The 20,000-nt window shown below is 41.7% G+C and overlaps 2 protein-coding genes across 3 annotated transcripts in view; both read right to left on the bottom strand.

Annotated features, from left to right (window-relative positions):
* LOC125449506 (uncharacterized) overlaps positions 1-15,515 on the bottom strand; it is a 31,180-nt gene extending 15,665 nt beyond the window's left edge. The window contains exons 1-8 of one of the 2 annotated variants that reach the window (XM_048525317.2): positions 15,371-15,515; positions 11,963-12,132; positions 10,179-10,329; positions 8,260-8,429; positions 5,191-5,320; positions 4,546-4,890; positions 2,866-3,285; positions 1,186-1,605 (exon numbers count right to left, since the gene is read on the bottom strand). In XM_048525317.2, coding sequence (XP_048381274.2) covers positions 1,186-1,605; positions 2,866-3,285; positions 4,546-4,890; positions 5,191-5,320; positions 8,260-8,429; positions 10,179-10,329; positions 11,963-12,013 — 1,687 coding nt within the window. In that variant the 5' untranslated portion in view covers positions 12,014-12,132; positions 15,371-15,515. Of the gene's footprint in view, positions 1-1,185; positions 1,606-2,865; positions 3,286-4,545; positions 4,894-5,190; positions 5,321-8,259; positions 8,430-10,178; positions 10,330-11,962; positions 12,133-15,370 lie in introns of both variants that reach the window. The other variant, XM_048525318.2, reaches the window with a different exon arrangement.
* Positions 12,365-20,000, bottom strand: part of LOC132207364 (NLR family CARD domain-containing protein 3-like) — a 28,088-nt gene continuing 20,452 nt past the window's right edge. Inside the window, exons 10-13 of the mRNA XM_059642776.1 lie at positions 18,988-19,138; positions 17,069-17,238; positions 15,371-15,506; positions 12,365-12,435 (exon numbers count right to left, since the gene is read on the bottom strand). Of these exons, the coding sequence (XP_059498759.1) occupies positions 12,365-12,435; positions 15,371-15,506; positions 17,069-17,238; positions 18,988-19,138 (528 nt within the window). The remainder of the gene's footprint in view (positions 12,436-15,370; positions 15,507-17,068; positions 17,239-18,987; positions 19,139-20,000) is intronic.

Here is a 20,000-nt window from a genome sequence, read left to right on the forward strand (position 1 = left end):
GTGGTAGAAATATACAGAAAGGCACATATCAGGCCAGTAACTGTGTTATAAGGATAAAACATTGTTTTAAATAGGTCAGAGAGTTTTAACCTTGAAAAAGACTTGCCTTATACATAAAGCAAATGAAAATCTCAAATGGAACTTAACACAGTATGGAGCTGTAGGAACACAACAGGTCAAGCAGCATCAGAAGAGCAGAAAAGATGTTGTTTCGAGTTGGGAACCTTCTTCAGAAATGAAGGGTCCCGACCCGAACCGCCAGCCTTCCAAGTCATCTGATGCTGCCTGGCCTGCTGTGTTCTTTCAGCTCCACACTGTGTTATCTCTGACTCCAGCATCAACAGCTCGTGCTATTCCAAATAGAACATGTATTTTATACAAGAAAGCTGTAGTGGTTAATTTTGAATCAGGAATGCGCATAACCTTCTCCAGACAAACAAGTGAAATGTAAATTGTGAAAGCCATAAAATTGTGCTCTTAATTATTTCACACAGTGACAAATGGAACCATAACCGGATGAATTGCTGAATTCAGTTTAAAACATTCTCGAAATATTAATTAAAAACAAAGTCTCATCTCCCTGAGCATATGTTCACAACTCTTGCTTGCTCGAGTATCATTTGTTTTCCCTGCCTGGTGTTGTTGATCTAGGAGCCAATCTACAATTATGAGTCCAGGTAGTGATAGGAAAACGGAACTTGGTGTGAGCATTTATAGGGGACAGAAAATTGACATTGAGAACAAACAGTTCATTTTCAGGTTGACAGGTTGGCATTACTGGGTGCCACAAGATAGATGGATATATACAAAAGGTTGCATGTCAAGACAGTGATTGCATTATAGGTGTTAGACTTTGTTCTGAATATGTATGAGTGATTTAACCTAGAATCATGTTTTTCTTTAACGTAAGAGCAAATCAATGCCGATGGTGGAACAAATGTTGTACCTGAGGAAGGTGCAATGTTCAATTCTGAATCAGAACTGTTGGTAAACGTTTGCTGCTATAAATAAGTGGTTTAAATTGCAAATTTCAGATAATGTTTAGATACCTCATCACAACATTAACAGTATCAGTAGGGAGGAATCACAAATAAAATCAAAGACAATGAACACTTTGATGGAGGAACCCTGGATTTAAATTCATCCTTCTTCATGTGTTAAATAAAAAAGAAAGCCTTAACTCACTGGGCATGTGTTCACTGCTGCCACTTGCTCCGTGTCCCATTGTATTCTGTACCTTATGGCAATCTTTGTTCATTCTGTCTGGGAACATGTTGTCATTGGGATTGCTGATTGAAATTTTCTCCTCTTTCTGATGCCCAGCTGGTCTGGGATTCCCTATGAGAGGACTGATACTTGCTGCAGGATTGTTCACACGGTCTCGATCATTGTGAGGTGTTGTGTTTGAAAACAATGGGATTGTAGCCTTAACATGTCCCTGCTTACAACACTGCAGTTCATCCTCGAAAGTTTTCTGAGGCGATTGGATGTTTACAGCATCCTCCCTCTCCTTGTTACGAGGTAAAATTTCCACGACTGTGATCACATTTCTGAATTCGTCGCACGAGTTCCGGTTCATGACATCTCCATAACTACTGAACATTTCTTCAGATAGAAATTAAATATAGAAAGAAAAAAAATTACAAAACGTCGAATACTTTTCTTGTTTTAGAGTTAAATGGGCTGGACTCAATGCATGGTATTTTTCAATACCTTGACACTCTATGTTGTCCAATGTCAAATACCCTCAGGTGTTTGGTATTCTCGAACATTATTATAACAAGATAAACAATTAAACATTTTAAAAAGTTCAATATGAGACCTGAAAATCAATTCCCCAGTTAAATCTTTACAGCATTTTGCATGCTTTGGATGATTACGGTCTCCCAACATTAATGTCACTTAATTTTACCTGGAATATGAGGAGAGTCAGAACCCACAAGATTCTTGTATTACTGTGTTACTGTATATTTACATTGAGACACAGATGAGCTGCACTGCAGCAGATGGGAGTAAGTCATTCTCATTTGATTGCAGTATACTGGACATTGAAACACCCTGGCACTGAGACACATGTGATCTCTAGAGCAGCAGAAAGGGGTGAATGATACAGTTTTATCTGCAGGGTACTGGACATGTACAGATGAGGACGCTGAGCCAAACTTGAGCTTTACAGCAGCAGATAGAATGAATCATTTTCTGTTCCCTGAAGTGTTCTAGACACGTACAGTGAAGAAACAATAAACAGCTGACTGATGAAGGGTTGGAAATGTTTGAATGAAATGAAGGGGTAGGTCCAGGGAGCGATTTTCTAACACAAAATTTATCAAATCCAGATGCTGTTGATCTGGGAACCAATGCACACCCATGATCCCAGTGATGGGAAAACGGAACTTGGAATGAATGCTGTTAATAGTCAGAAAGCGGTTCATTTTCATGTTGTTAGGTTGGTACTACTGGGCACCACAAGAATGATGGGAATATAAAAAAAATTGTAAGTGAAATCAGCGATTGGATCATAGGTGTGATACATCATTCTGGATATGTCAAATTGGTTTAGCATGGAATCTTTTTTTTCTTAAATGCCAAAGCAAATCAGCACCTGAGGTGGAAGAAATGTCAGAAATGAGAAGGTTGCAATGCTCAATTCTGAATCAGAATTGTTTGCAACTGTTTGTTGAAACAAATGAGTAAAGTGCAAATTATAAATGTCGGAGAATGTCTAGAATCTGATCACAACATTAACAGTATCAGTAGGGGAGGAATTGCACATAAAGTCAAAGAAAATGAACACTTTGATGGAGGTTCCTGGATTTAAATTAAATCCTTCTCCATATATTAATGAAACAGAAAGTCTCAACTCACTGGACGCGTGTTCACTGCTATCATCTGCTCCAGGTCCGTTTGTATTCACTGCCTGTTGGAAATCATTGTTCATTCTGTCTGGAAGCACATTGTCACTTGGACAGCTGATAGAAATGTTCTCCTCTTGCTGAAGACCAGTTGGTCTGGGATTCCTGATAAAAGGACTAGTACTTGGAGAGGGATACTTCACATTATCCAGATCCTCCTGTGGTGTTGTATTTAAGAACAATGGGATTATCTCTTTAACATATCCCTCTTTACAACACTTCAAATCATCCTCGAATGGCTTCTGAGGTGATTGGATGCATACAGCATCGTCCTTTTCCTTGATACCATGTGAAATTTCTGAGACTTCAGGCATGTTTCTGAATTCCTCACTCGAGTTCCGGTCCATGATGCCTCCATTCAGACCCGAAATTTCTTCATTAGGAAAGCAAATGTAAAAAAAATTACAAAGCTTCGAACACTTTTCTTGCTGTGATATTTAAATGAGCTGTACACAATGTATTACATTTTTTTCAATAATTTGATACTCTGAGTTATCCACTTTAAAGTGCCTTAGTGTTCGCTGATTTTGAACATTATTGTAGCAAGATAATAAATTAAACATTTTAAACAGTTGAATATTAGACCTGAATTCCACAGTCAGTATCTGTACAGGATTTTTTGAACGCTTTAGATGATTACGGTCTCCCAACATTAATGTCACTCAATTTTATCCGGAATATAGATATAGTCAAAAACTGCAAGGTTCCTATACTACACTGTTACTGTATATTTACATTGAGATACACATGAGCTGCACTGCAGCAGATGGGAGTGAGTCATTCTCTGTTCCCTGCAACATACTGGGCATGGAAAGAGGCTAACACTGTGACACACATGAGATCTACAGCAGCAGATGGGGGTGAATATTTTCTTTTATTTACAGGGTACCGTACATGTTCAGAAGCTAACATTGAGACAAACATGAGCTGTACAGCAGCAGATGAAGTGTTCTGGACATGTACAGCAAAGAAACTCCAATCAACTAACTAATGAAGGGATGGAAAAGTTTGAATGAAATGGAGCGGTGAGGCCGGGGTGGGGGTTGGGGGGGGATTTGCAAACACGAGAATGGCACATTCTCAAATCCAGGTTCTGTTTATCTGGGAGCCAATGTACGACCGTCAGCACAGGTAGTGCTGGGAAAACAGCTTGGTGTGAACGTTCATAAGGGACGGAAAACTGAAGGTGGGGGAAAAAAAGTTCATTTTCAGGTTGACAGGCTGTTATTACTGGGTGTCATAAGTCTGATCGAAATACACAAAATATTGGATGGCAAGTCAGTGACTGCATTATAGATGTGACATGTTGTTCTGAGTACGTGCGAGCGCTTTAATATGGAATCATTTTTGAACCTGGAAACAAATCCTCACCCCAAATGGAATGAATGTATTACACAAGAAGGCTGTGATGCTCAATTCTGAATCAGAGTTGTTTGTAATTGTTTGTTGAGACAAATGAGTGAAGTGTAAATTGTAAATGTCAGAGAATGACTAGATTCCTGATCATAATGTTATCAGTAGGGAGTAATCGCAAATAAAGCCAAAGAGAATGGCCACTTTGGTGGAGGATCCCTGCACTTAAATTAAGTCCTTCTCAAGATATTAATTAATTAATCACGAAGTGCCAGCTCACCGTGGACTTGCTCATTACTGTCGCCTGCTCCACTGGGACTGCTGGTAAAAATGGTCCCCTCTTTCGGTAGGCTGTTTAATTTGGGACTCTCGATGAAGTGGCGAGGACCTGCAGGGGTATTCTTCACATTGTCTAGATCCTTTTGAGGCGTTGCATTTTCGAACAATGGGATTGTATTTTTAACATGTCCCTCGCTGGGTAATTCATCCTCGGATAGTTTCTGTGGTGACCGAATGTTTACACTTTCCTGCGTCTCCTCATTGTGAGGTAAACTTTTAGGGTCTGTCGTCATGTTATTGAATTTCTTCCAGTTCGGTTCCATGACATCTCCGCGCAGATCAGCATCTTCTTCAGAAACAAATCAAATGTAAAAAGGAAACAAAAATTAAAAGAATGTTTAGCATACTTCTCCTGCTTTGGGTTTAAGTGAGCCTGACACAATGCGTACATTTAAATAAAGAAAAACTTCCTGTTTTATCTTTTAATTTTGCTTCAGGCCTTTACTTTTCACTCCCATTTTTACAATGAAGTTATTAATTAGCAGTTAAGGAGGGGCAATAAAAGCTAATCCAGCCAGAGATGCCTACTTCCCAAGAATGAACAAAGAAAACCCATATCCATTCTATAAAATAAAGGTAGTCTCACCAGATTCTCCATGAGCTCCTTTTGGGTGGGGATGTAGAGCTGTATCTGCATTTGCTTCATGCGTGGGCTTAGTGTCATTGCAGATGTTATTACGGAGCATGGCTTCAGGGGAAGCATTTTCTTCTTTCTTCTATTTGGGCAAGATTACAATTTGTTAGCAAGGGAATGATGATCTCTGATTTATTCTGCATCATCAATGCAGTACATCATTTAACGGCGACACGGTGGCTAGTGTTGCTGCCTCGTAGTGCCACAGACCTACGTGCGATTCCAGCCTCGGTTGACTGTCTGTGCGGAGTTTACAAATTGTCTCTGACTGCATAGGTTTCCTCCGGGTGCTCTGGTTTTCTACCGCAGCCCAAAGATGGGTAGGCTAAGTGCTTTCACCATGCTAAAATGTCCCCATAGTATCCAGGGATGTGCAGGCTAGGTGGATCAGGACCAGGATAACAACAGGGATAGGGTGAATGAGTGGGTCTGGTTGAAATGTTCTTCTGAGGATCGCTGCAGAATTGATGGGATGATTGCCCTCTGTTCCAAATGTAAAGATTCAATGATTCTAAATTACCCATTTGACAAACACCAGATGATTAATACCAGTGGTACTTCTCTTTGACTGAAACAACCATTGACTGTCAAATTAAATGGATGCATCCTTCCTAAATACTTGCCTCAACCCCTTGTATCATTGGAATGAGAGACAAGAATAAGATTTCACATATCTGATCTGGTAGTTGAGTTTAGGAGTCTTCAGGAATCCCTGAATAATAAAACGAGGTACAAGACATGTAACTGGTGCATAGAAATGTAGAGAGCACAGTTATATCAAATGTGTCTGCATAATTTTTATTCTTAATAGATGTGAGGAGCGATGTCCTGGAGTAAAGTAGGGAACAGCAAGGCACAGAGTGGCTTACAGCATTGAGAGAACTGAAGGCTGACCAGAGAGTAAAATTCAGTGCAATGGTTTGAGTCCTTAGAGGCAGGGATGCCGAAATGGCATGCAATGCAGAGGGAGCGTGACAAATCCAAGAGATGAAGTTATCAGGAGACGGCAGAGCCACTTGCTATGTTAATTAGATGTAAGATCTATTGCCACGTGGACAGCTGTTCAGACAATCAGAATGGAGCTTTTTATTCTTACATCACACAGAATACAACTGGAGCTTGTTTCAGTTACCTTAGGCATGAAATATCGGGATTTAATGTGACAACACTGGAGAATCAGGTCCACGAAAATGACACTCAAGCACTGGTATGACAGAGACATGAGTGATGACAGAATTGGATTATTTGTTGCTGCTGAACATGGAAGGGTATGTACTGGCAGCATCTGTCGGTATTAGATGCAATATCTACATCTTTTGAGAGCTAGCCACATTATTCTGGGGTGAAAATAATCTATAGTTTTCGGTTATAAGATACGTGAGACTGGGAATTTAATGAGTGGATGACTGAATGAATGATCTTTATTGTCGCGTGTATTTTATAGTGGGAAACACGGTGAAATACAGTGAAAAGCATTTCTACTACTGCCACGGCCCAACAGCATTTTCAGTATTCTTAAAAACAATAAAGGAAAGATGCAGCTAATATGTCCATCAGTCCTGAGCCAGCTCATCATAAACAAGGCATTCACAACCATCTCTCCTCCACATATTTCCTGACATCTGCAATGGACCTCACCAACCTTGAAACTGCCACTTTTCGGGCACCATTTGTTGCCAATGGGTCTATTCTCTTGTACCACCACTTCTCCAGCATCTGTGCCGGACCTGCTAATGTCTTTTCTGCTGCTCGGTACACCTCATCGATGTGGTCGTGAGCCACTTCTGTCACCGCTTCCCTGCTGCCAGCACAAGACCCCACAAAAGACGTGCCACCCATTACTGCTGGGCCTACCTTGTCAATATTGCATCGCTGACTTAGCAGCAGCTGACTACGATGGGAGACTTTGTGTTCACCCTGAGAAAAGGGGCGGCACGGTGGCTCAGTGGTTAGCACTGTCGCCTCACAGAGCCAGGGACCCAAGTTCAATTCCCGCCTCGGGCTACTGTCTGTGTGGAGTTTGCACATTCTCCCCGTGGGGTCTGCGTGGGTTTCCTCCGGGTGCTCTGGTTCCCTCCCAAAGTCCAAAGATGTGCAGGCTAGGTGGATTGGCCGTGCTAAATTGCCCACAGTGTTCAGGGGTGTGTGGGTTATGGGGGGATGGGTCTGGGCGGGATGCTTCAAGGGGCGGTGTGGAATTGTTGGACTGAAGGGCCTGTTTCCACACGATAGGGAATCTAATCTAATCTAAACAAAGTTAGGAAAGGGCTCGTTTGAGTTCACACTGGGTTCAGACTTGCTGCTGCAACGGATTCTACACTGTTCTCAGCCACGTCTGGCCAGGCGCACTCACTGCTGTCAGTGCATTAAGATCGGGACAGGAGGTGAGTAAAGGGAAAAAAAAAGAACCCAGGAAAAGAGAAAAGAAAAAGCCGTCGTAGTAACGTTGTCCTGTTTCAGGAGGCCCAATCCCCTGTCATCTTAATGAGGATATTGTGTGGGGAATGCGTTAGGTCAGTAAAAAAAAAAATTGTTATAGATCCATAGAGTTCTAGAATCGTAGAATCTTGACATTGCAGAAATATGCCATTCGGCCCATCGAGTCTGCAACTCCCTTTGAAAGGCATCCCACCTGGACCCAACAGCTCCGTATCGCAGAAACTGCATTGGTATTTCCATCATGTTTAACCCCACCTAATTAACACATCCGTGCACACTAAGGGACACTGTTTAGTTTGGATAACTCAACTAAGCTGCATATTTTTGCAGCACAGAGAAAGGCCTTTTTTCCCATTGCATCTGTGCTGGTCAGAAACAGCCAACCAAGGTTTCTAATCCTACTTCCAAGCACTTCTTCCATATTCTTGTCTGTCTTGGCTTACCTTCTCAAATAAAATGCCACATTGTCATAGGCTTAATTTCTAAGAAATTTGTTACAACTTGATGACCCTATAAATACAATGAACAATATATTTCTGGTTGAGTTAACCATCAGATAAGACGCATTTCTGACAAACGAACCTCAAATTCCATCGGAATGAATGGAGTGGGATCGAATAAATTTGCACCAACATCATCCACGTCGTCATCCCTAACTACAAATGGACTGTCCTGCTGTAACACTGCATCTCTCGATTGTTGAATGTCAGCTACGGTGGACACGTTTGCTGTGTCTCCAACATTAGTGCCCTCTAGAAAATGCAAAAAAAATTGTACTCAGATCGTTTCAACGTAAAATGTATTGAAAAAATTCATACAGCCATGGCTTTGAACGGCTTGAACATGTTCATAAAATTCATAACTGCTTCCCCTACGATGGAAAGTAAAGAAAACCTATGTATATGTACTTGTAGATTGATTTTTCTGCTTTCTATGCTCCTGTCATACACAATCTTTTTAATTTCATGACTTGGTCATCCATTTTTGTTATTGCTGGAAACATGGTTTCATGTCATTGTATTGACATCAGGTTACTAAAAGTAAATCATTGACTTATCTCAAGTGTACACAAGGGTGTATAATCTAAACCAAAAGTGATAACCGAATTCAGTGAGATAAATATTGATTCATGGCAGACGACTGCAAGTGTATATTCAGATCAAGGTTTAACTGTACAAAAAAGATCTCTGGAGTCTCCTGCCTTCTATTCCTACAGGATTCCTTGCAGTTACCTCATGAGAAGAGTTTTCTCTACAATGGTGGAAGACAAGGTTTCTATATCTACCTGTGCTCATCTATCACCAGTCCACCTATCTTCCCCAGCCCGACCCCCTCTCCCTCGATTTATTTCAGAGACTCCTTCTCCTCCCCTATTTCTGAAGAAGGATGCCAACCTGAAACGTAAGCTTTCCTGCTCCTCTGATGCTGCTTTGCCCACTTCCTTCCTCCAGCTCCACAATGTGTTATCTCAGGCTCCAGACTGTGCAGTTCTTACTATCTCTGAGTGATTTTTATACCTTGTTCACTTGTGCTGATAGTCGAGTCATTAATACATATTTTCAGTACAAATTAGAATTATTGGCAGTGTGTGAACTGACTCTCTTAAATGTTAACTGTCATCTGACTATTTTGATTTGACCATGGGTTTACTTCCAGCTTCAATCTAAATCTAAATCTGTAACCCTAACCCTATCTGTCACCCGACACACTTTATAAACTGCCACTCTTCCTCTTCATCCTCCACCTTGCTACTTTATTCAATTACCTGCTATATCTGGTCGATTTACCAATGATGTATCTGCCAATCTGACAATAATACATCTGCCCCCATAACCCTCGGCCAGCTGCCACTCTAAACTATCCATTTGCTAGTTGACATTTACCAACTCTGGAACATTCAATTCCAACGATTCCTCCCCTGCACATTCTTCTTCACCTATGCCCACTCAGACCTGTACCTGGTGTGTCATGTGCTAATCCATTTGAGATAACATCTCTCAGCATGTAGACCCAAGAAGCATTCACTCAATCAGCAGCTTCCACGAGTCAGGTATATTGAAAATGTGCACCGGTAGGAGCTGACTTCTGTGCAATTATTATTTTTTCGACACTACCAGAGAGGTGCTGGCCAGATGGTTTGCAATTCAGATTGGTGTCAACAGTCTGAGTTCAATTCCTGTATTGGTTGAGGTCGATATAAAGGACAGTCCTTCTCACCTGAAGCCTGGTGACCCTCAGGTTCAACCACCAAGTCATCTCTCTCTGAGTGTAATGAGGGAGCAGCCCTATGCTCCAGGTGCATTGAGTTGACCTTTACCAAAGAGGTCTGCTATTGTGGTTAGGCTCATCTTCTATGAAGGGGAACATTAGTAGGGAACATTTTGTCTGATGTGTATCACAGATATGGTTTTGAAAACTGAGGGGAATAAGGTTACCGAGGTTGTTTAGACAAAATATACACACAGCTGGAAATATGATTTCAGCTGATAACAAGAACTCACCAGGTATACCTGTACTCTTGTCATTTTGATAACCTGTTCCTTCTTTCAGTCCTGGATGGATCTCCTCAGTCATGGTAGGCATCAGGCTGATGTTCTCATTGGAACTATTGCCACTGAGTGGAGTTTCCTTATGTCCATTTTCATTTTCGTGCTAAGTCAAGCAAATTATGATTAGATATTGTATGGCTAAGCTTTCTGTTTCCTGAACTTGTTCAGCTTTGCAAGTCCCCACCCAGTTCAGCCAATGACAATGAATCCCTGTGATGACGTTTGGACAGGTGATGAAGAAAGAAACCAGGCTACTGATCAAAACAACAAAAACATGCATCATAGAGGTTAAACCGTCACTTAAAAGTGATGTCTAAAACTGTGCACAGTTCATCAAATTGCACCTAGTCTTTAACAAAAAAAAACAAAAGAACTGCAGATGCTGTAAATCAAGAGCAAAAACAAAGTTGCTGGAAAATGCTCCTAATTCTAACATTTCCTGAATATTCATTTGCTGCCACCTCTACTTTCAGGGATGACACCCAAGCAGGACCACACCTCCCTGCCACGGTAGCTAAAGAAGCGTGTTTTTGATGTTTCTGCACATCAGATGCAGTAGTGGTTCAGGAGTTTAGGTCTTCTGCCTGTTTATGTTCTTTTCTGCCACATCGCTACTGTGCCATTTGGTGTTATGTCTCAATATGTGATTATACTTCATGAACATATTGTTGCTAGTTTGAAATCACCCTTCATTCCTTGTGTCAGAGCTAATGAAGTGTGCAGTGATTTTATTCTGTGGAATTTTCTGAATTATCCATTGCACTGCTGTCCTTTTTTGATATAGGAGAACATAACCAGGCAGAGAAGCATTTATAGATACTGGGAACTGCAGATGCTGGAGAATCCAAGATAACAAAGTGTGGAGCTGGATGAACACAGCAGGCCAAGCAGCATCTCAGGAGCACAGAAGCTGATGTTTTGGACCTTCATCAGAATTGGCCTGCTGTGTTCATCCAGCTTCACACTTTGTTATCAGAGAAGTACTTATAAGCCACTTGGACATAGCACTGAGTATATTGTAGTTGATTGGTTAAATGTTACTTTTACCCCTCAGCGCATGCACAGCTGTCTTCAAGAGTGAAAAACTTTCTTTTTTTCAGCTCAATGAGCCGAATGAACTCTTTATGGCCTGGAGGGATTCAATGATTCTACTCCAAAGAAGATTTCAACAATGTAGAACGTAACTTCCAAATTTCCACGCTTACTTACTTGGCCGTTATTGAAAACATCCCTTGCACTCCTCAATGGATTTAAGTGGAACCCTCCTTAGGAATAATTGGTTCAGAATCCACTGTCATTGGAATTGGACAAAGTAACAATTGGTATGTACATCTAATGTTACAGCTGGCAGTGGAGATATTCAACACTCCCTGAACTACGAAAGCAGGAGTTTTGATGTCATCAATGCACACAGATGCAAAGGGCTTGATATGTACTATTTCCACTGCATCAGACTAATTCTCCTTCTTAATGATTAAGAAGGAAGACTCACTTGTCCATATCGAGAAGGATGAACTACCAGAGGCAGGTGAAGACCAATTGACAACATTAAGGGGCCTGGAAGCTGGGATTGATTGTTTCCAAAGCAAAATATATCACTGCAGTGAGACTTACTTGTACTGTGTTTATAAAAGGAAAGAAATGGTTAGAATGTGTAAAATATTATTGTCCGAGCATAAACACTCTCACTCCATATGATTTGGGAACAAAGTAAGATAAATTTGTGGTAAAAGTACCTCCAACTCTCCCTGAATAAGTGAATTCTGTTGAGGCTGATTTGGACACATACTGTCCACAGTTTCATCACTAATTTCAGATGGACTGCTCTGTTGGATCTCTGTACCTTCGGGCTGCTTGGTGCCAGCCACTGTAGACACAATCTGGGAATCTCCAACATTATTGTTCGCTATAAATTCAATGTAAAGAAAACTGAAATTAGTTAGCTGCAGGAGACAATATTCCATTCATCAACATTTTGAGTTGCATGAAAATGTTCATAAATGTAACTTTCAGAACACTATGAATGAAAGCCAAATGAACTATGGTCATGGTATACATGAGGAATTCTCTACTTTCTTTCTGTCCTCCAAATGGTTTTTGTCTCCACATCCAAATCCATTTCTAACTTTATAATCTGCTTATCCTATTTTCAGACAACGTAACGTGTATGTTGGTGGCATGGAAATCTCTCCTTGTGTCTGGATGTAACCTTTGATTCAACATAAAGCTATGAACTGATAAACACTCATAGTGTGTGGGGAAGGTGAAATGCAATTGCTTAAATGATCACTCATGGTAGCTGCCTCAATCCAGACATCTGCGGAACATTGTCCAGTCTGATGTCTGTCCTGCAAGAATCCTTCAGTAGCCATGCCCGTGCTACACAGGAGAGGAACAAATCAGAAGTGTTGTAGCTGGCTGTCTTTTGGCCTGTGACGCTTGATTTACTCAGGCTGAAGCTCAGACTCTGAAATGGTGTGCATGGGATTGAAGAAGCTGGTAGTATGTGTCTGATTGAATAGTGGGATAGATTAGAGGGGCTCAAAGGTCTATTCCTTTTCTGATGATACATTTCATACTAAAGAAACAGTGCTCCAGTTTGCAGCTGTTGGAAATCCATCAATCCTCTTCTGCCACCGTAGACACAGTTGGGTAATTATCCCAACCAGATTTGACAACTGCCCTTCGATCATCTGCTATCCTACCTTCCACACCTTGTTGACCTACTCACGTGCTCACTTGCAACAGTACACAGACAGTCACATGAAACACTGGACCCTCAGCCAGTTGCCTTTCAGCCTCTCAGGAACTTCTCGGTGAGTGGGTTACGATGAACTAACATTTTGCGTGGGCTTGGAGGTGTTGGCAGGTCTGCACAGGGTCGGTCAGGCACTTGCTGACTGTTTGTTTGCATTGTGCCAGATCTTCCCAAAATGTTTCCTCCCAGAAAATTGAAGTACGATTAGTCTGGAAGTGTCTGTCTGATCAGTGATGGAAATATGTCTTAGGATCCAGGCCTGTGAGACTCATGTCAGTCGGAGGGAAAATATTAGAAAAGATTCACAGGGACAAAGTCTATATGTATTCAGAATCAAATAGACATATTAGCAGCAGCCAGCATGGTTTTGTACAGGAGTGGTCATGTCTCATGAACTTCATCAAGTTTTCTGAGGAAGTGATGAAGATGATTGATAAGGAAAAATTGTCTGATGTTGTCCACATGGACTTTAGTAAAGCCTATGACAAGGTTCCTCACGCAGACTGGTACAAAAGAGGAAATCACACTGTATGAGGCATGAGCTGGCAAGGTGGACTCAGAATTGGCTCAAAGAAGGCAGATAATAGCGGTGGAAGGATGCTTTACACGAGGCAGTCTTGTGACTAGTGCTGCTCCACAGGGAACAGTGCTGGGACCTTTACTGTCATGGTGTACATAAATGATTTGAAGGAAAATGTAGTCGGCCTAATTAGTAATTCTTTTACTAATAATTGCAGGTAATACAAAGATTGCGGATTTGCTGATAGTGAGGAGGATTGTCAGAGGTTATAGCAGGATATAGATAATTTAGAGGCATACACAAAAAGAAATAGCAGGTGGAGTTTAATCTGGGCAAATGTGAGGAGATGGATTTAGGAAGGTCACCTACAGGTGGAGATTATACAGTGAACTTCAGAACTCTTAAGAGTACTCATATGCTGAGGGTTTCTGGGTAGGAAGTCCACACATCACTGAAGGTGGCAGTGTAGGTACATAAAGTAGCAAAAACAGCCTATGGGATGTTTTACCTCTTTTGAAGGGACATTGAGTATAAGGGTAGACAAATTATGCTGCAGATTTATGGAATATTAGCCACACTTGGAATATTGCACACAGTTCTAGTTGATGTACTGCTTGAAGAATGTGAATGCCTTGGAGAGGGCACCAGAAAGGTTTAACATATTGTTGCACAGTGTGGGCATTTTAGCTATGCAGGAAGGTTGTACAGACTGTGTTTGTTTTTACAGGAATGCAGGAGATTGAAGGACAACCTAGTGGAAGTTAATAAGATTGTGAATAACATGATAGAGTGGAGGGTATGACTTTTTTCCTCCCAAGGACAGAGGGGTCAATTACAATGGAACACTGTTTCAATGTGCAGGGGGCAATTTCAAAAGAGAGGTACGAGATATATTTTTGACTCAAAGGGTGGTGAGTGCCTATATGCTGCCGGAGGATGTGGTGGAAGCAAACACAATAGCAGCATTCGAGAAACACCTGGATGAATGTATGTATGAAAAGGGAGTAGAGGGATACAGATCCCATAAGTTAAGGCAGTTTTAGTATGGAAGGGCAAAGTATGTCCACGCAGGCTTGGAAGGATGAAGGGCCTACTCCTGTGCTCTGCTATTCTTTGTTCACTTTGTTCTTAATAGATTTCCAGTAGATGATGCACGTAGGATTGAACACAAGCCTGCCCTGACCTTAGGGAGAGATAGAGAGAGAGAGAGAGAGAGAGAGAGAGAGAGAGATGGGGGGGAGGGGGGCGCATGGAGAAAACTGGTGGTGGCTTCACCTGAGAGTCACCATGTCTCGGGTGAGGGAGGGGTTGGAAGGGTTCAACCTTCATAATGACCTCAGTCGATGCTCAATCGGCTCAATATTCTCTCCAATTGTCTGGATGAGCTCAGCTCCACCAACACTTAATAAGGTTGACACCATCCAGGACAGTCCAACCTCCTGACTGGCACCACATCCACATGTGTCCGTACCCTCCACGACCGACAGTGAGTAGCAATGGTGTGTACCATCTACAAGATGCGCTGCAGAAATTCATAGAGGCCCCTCACACAGCATGCTCAAAACCCATGAGAAGGATATGAGTCTCAGATTCACGGGAATTCCACCCACTGAAAGTTCTCTTCCAAGTCACTCACCATCACAATGTGGAAATTTATAACCATTCCTTTACTGGTGCTGGGTCAAAATCCTGAAATTACCATCCTAAAGGCATTGTGGGTCAACCTTTCACAGTTGGACGCCACTGGTTCAAGAGATTGCTTACTACCACTTTCTGAAAGGCAACCAGGGACATGCAATAAATGCTGGCCCAGCCAGCGATGCCCACGTATCAGGAGTGAATAAAATAAAAGATGATTGAACTCACCAGATGTACACTCGTGTTGATGGTGTTGATTTTCTTGTAAACAGGGATTTTCATCATGAGTCAATTTGTGTATTGAGTCCTTTCTGTCAGTATCAGCACTGGGCAGAATTTCCTTTGGTGCATTTTGATCTTGATCCTAAATATGACAAAGCCAAGATTAGATGTTAGATAGCTGAGTCCCCGGGTTTTTGAATTCACCGAGCTCCACATTCCCATCCCCAGCCACTGCAGCAATAATGCTTTGAGAACTATAGGGTTGATTTACCAGAGGTAAGTTGAAAAAAATATTATTCAACCATTCATCACAACAAAGGCATAATAGTAAAGTGTTTCTGGTGCCAGAATTGCAAAAAAAAATCATTAAATTTGGTGCAGTGCCTAATTTGTGGAACAAAAATGCACACCTTTTCCTCATTCTGCTATTAGAACATTCATAAAGCCTACCATTTAAATCATGTTCATATTGTTTCAAATCAAGCTGCATTTACAGTGTGAGAGCACATCCGTGCAGAAATTTCCTGCCTTCCTGTTATCGACATCTATAATGTTCCTTTTCACATCCACTGTTCCATACAGGAAAATTAAACCTCTGCTCTTCCTCCATTTGTCTAAAGTGGTTATCACTGTTAGCACTGTCGCCTCACAGAGCCAGGGACCCAAGTTCAATTCCCGCCTCGGGCTACTGTCTGTGTGGAGTTTGCACATTCTCCCCGTGGGGTCTGCGTGGGTTTCCTCCGGGTGCTCTGGTTCCCTCCCAAAGTCCAAAGATGTGCAGGCTAGGTGGATTGGCCGTGCTAAATTGCCCACAGTGTTCAGGGGTGTGTGGGTTATGGGGGGATGGGTCTGGGCGGGATGCTTCAAGGGGCGGTGTGGACTTGTTGGACTGAAGGGCCTGTTTCCACACGATAGGGAATCTAATCTAATCTAAACAAAGTTAGGAAAGGGCTCGTTTGAGTTCACACTGGGTTCAGACTTGCTGCTGCAACGGATTCTACACTGTTCTCAGCCACGTCTGGCCAGGCGCACTCACTGCTGTCAGTGCATTAAGATCGGGACAGGAGGTGAGTAAAGGGAAAAAAAAAGAACCCAGGAAAAGAGAAAAGAAAAAGCCGTCGTAGTAACGTTGTCCTGTTTCAGGAGGCCCAATCCCCTGTCATCTTAATGAGGATATTGTGTGGGGAATGCGTTAGGTCAGTAAAAAAAAAAATTGTTATAGATCCATAGAGTTCTAGAATCGTAGAATCTTGACATTGCAGAAATATGCCATTCGGCCCATCGAGTCTGCAACTCCCTTTGAAAGGCATCCCACCTGGACCCAACAGCTCCGTATCGCAGAAACTGCATTGGTATTTCCATCATGTTTAACCCCACCTAATTAACACATCCGTGCACACTAAGGGACACTGTTTAGTTTGGATAACTCAACTAAGCTGCATATTTTTGCAGCACAGAGAAAGGCCTTTTTTCCCATTGCATCTGTGCTGGTCAGAAACAGCCAACCAAGGTTTCTAATCCTACTTCCAAGCACTTCTTCCATATTCTTGTCTGTCTTGGCTTACCTTCTCAAATAAAATGCCACATTGTCATAGGCTTAATTTCTAAGAAATTTGTTACAACTTGATGACCCTATAAATACAATGAACAATATATTTCTGGTTGAGTTAACCATCAGATAAGACGCATTTCTGACAAACGAACCTCAAATTCCATCGGAATGAATGGAGTGGGATCGAATAAATTTGCACCAACATCATCCACGTCGTCATCCCTAACTACAAATGGACTGTCCTGCTGTAACACTGCATCTCTCGATTGTTGAATGTCAGCTACGGTGGACACGTTTGCTGTGTCTCCAACATTAGTGCCCTCTAGAAAATGCAAAAAAAATTGTACTCAGATCGTTTCAACGTAAAATGTATTGAAAAAATTCATACAGCCATGGCTTTGAACGGCTTGAACATGTTCATAAAATTCATAACTGCTTCCCCTACGATGGAAAGTAAAGAAAACCTATGTATATGTACTTGTAGATTGATTTTTCTGCTTTCTATGCTCCTGTCATACACAATCTTTTTAATTTCATGACTTGGTCATCCATTTTTGTTATTGCTGGAAACATGGTTTCATGTCATTGTATTGACATCAGGTTACTAAAAGTAAATCATTGACTTATCTCAAGTGTACACAAGGGTGTATAATCTAAACCAAAAGTGATAACCGAATTCAGTGAGATAAATATTGATTCATGGCAGACGACTGCAAGTGTATATTCAGATCAAGGTTTAACTGTACAAAAAAGATCTCTGGAGTCTCCTGCCTTCTATTCCTACAGGATTCCTTGCAGTTACCTCATGAGAAGAGTTTTCTCTACAATGGTGGAAGACAAGGTTTCTATATCTACCTGTGCTCATCTATCATCAGTCCACCTATCTTCCCCAGCCCGACCCCCTCTCCCTCGATTTATTTCAGAGACTCCTTCTCCTCCCCTATTTCTGAAGAAGGATGCCAACCTGAAACGTAAGCTTTCCTGCTCCTCTGATGCTGCTTTGCCCACTTCCTTCCTCCAGCTCCACAATGTGTTATCTCAGGCTCCAGACTGTGCAGTTCTTACTATCTCTGAGTGATTTTTATACCTTGTTCACTTGTGCTGATAGTCGAGTCATCAATACATATTTTCAGTACAAATTAGAATTATTGGCAGTGTGTGAACTGACTCTCTTAAATGTTAACTGTCATCTGACTATTTTGATTTGACCATGGGTTTACTTCCAGCTTCAATCTAAATCTAAATCTGTAACCCTAACCCTATCTGTCACCCGACACACTTTATAAACTGCCACTCTTCCTCTTCATCCTCCACCTTGCTACTTTATTCAATTACCTGCTATATCTGGTCGATTTACCAATGATGTATCTGCCAATCTGACAATAATACATCTGCCCCCATAACCCTCGGCCAGCTGCCACTCTAAACTATCCATTTGCTAGTTGACATTTACCAACTCTGGAACATTCAATTCCAACGATTCCTCCCCTGCACATTCTTCTTCACCTATGCCCACTCAGACCTGTACCTGGTGTGTCATGTGCTAATCCATTTGAGATAACATCTCTCAGCATGTAGACCCAAGAAGCATTCACTCAATCAGCAGCTTCCACGAGTCAGGTATGTTGAAAATGTGCACCGGTAGGAGCTGACTTCTGTGCAATTATTATTTTTTCGACACTACCAGAGAGGTGCTGGCCAGATGGTTTGCAATTCAGATTGGTGTCAACAGTCTGAGTTCAATTCCTGTATTGGTTGAGGTCGATATAAAGGACAGTCCTTCTCACCTGAAGCCTGGTGACCCTCAGGTTCAACCACCAAGTCATCTCTCTCTGAGTGTAATGAGGGAGCAGCCCTATGCTCCAGGTGCATTGAGTTGACCTTTACCAAAGAGGTCTGCTATTGTGGTTAGGCTCATCTTCTATGAAGGGGAACATTAGTAGGGAACATTTTGTCTGATGTGTATCACAGATATGGTTTTGAAAACTGAGGGGAATAAGGTTACCGAGGTTGTTTAGACAAAATATACACACAGCTGGAAATATGATTTCAGCTGATAACAAGAACTCACCAGGTATACCTGTACTCTTGTCATTTTGATAACCTGTTCCTTCTTTCAGTCCTGGATGGATCTCCTCAGTCATGGTAGGCGTCAGGCTGATGTTCTCATTGGAACTATTGCCACTGAGTGGAGTTTCCTTATGTCCATTTTCATTTTCGTGCTAAGTCAAGCAAATTATGATTAGATATTGTATGGCTAAGCTTTCTGTTTCCTGAACTTGTTCAGCTTTGCAAGTCCCCACCCAGTTCAGCCAATGACAATGAATCCCTGTGATGACGTTTGGACAGGTGATGAAGAAAGAAACCAGGCTACTGATCAAAACAACAAAAACATGCATCATAGAGGTTAAACCGTCACTTAAAAGTGATGTCTAAAACTGTGCACAGTTCATCAAATTGCACCTAGTCTTTAACAAAAAAAAACAAAAGAACTGCAGATGCTGTAAATCAAGAGCAAAAACAAAGTTGCTGGAAAATGCTCCTAATTCTAACATTTCCTGAATATTCATTTGCTGCCACCTCTACTTTCAGGGATGACACCCAAGCAGGACCACACCTCCCTGCCACGGTAGCTAAAGAAGCGTGTTTTTGATGTTTCTGCACATCAGATGCAGTAGTGGTTCAGGAGTTTAGGTCTTCTGCCTGTTTATGTTCTTTTCTGCCACATCGCTACTGTGCCATTTGGTGTTATGTCTCAATATGTGATTATACTTCATGAACATATTGTTGCTAGTTTGAAATCACCCTTCATTCCTTGTGTCAGAGCTAATGAAGTGTGCAGTGATTTTATTCTGTGGAATTTTCTGAATTATCCATTGCACTGCTGTCCTTTTTTGATATAGGAGAACATAACCAGGCAGAGAAGCATTTATAGATACTGGGAACTGCAGATGCTGGAGAATCCAAGATAACAAAGTGTGGAGCTGGATGAACACAGCAGGCCAAGCAGCATCTCAGGAGCACAGAAGCTGATGTTTTGGACCTTCATCAGAATTGGCCTGCTGTGTTCATCCAGCTTCACAC

Source organism: Stegostoma tigrinum, chromosome 46 (genome assembly GCF_030684315.1).
Source record: "Stegostoma tigrinum isolate sSteTig4 chromosome 46, sSteTig4.hap1, whole genome shotgun sequence".
Taxonomy (NCBI): domain Eukaryota; kingdom Metazoa; phylum Chordata; class Chondrichthyes; order Orectolobiformes; family Stegostomatidae; genus Stegostoma; species Stegostoma tigrinum.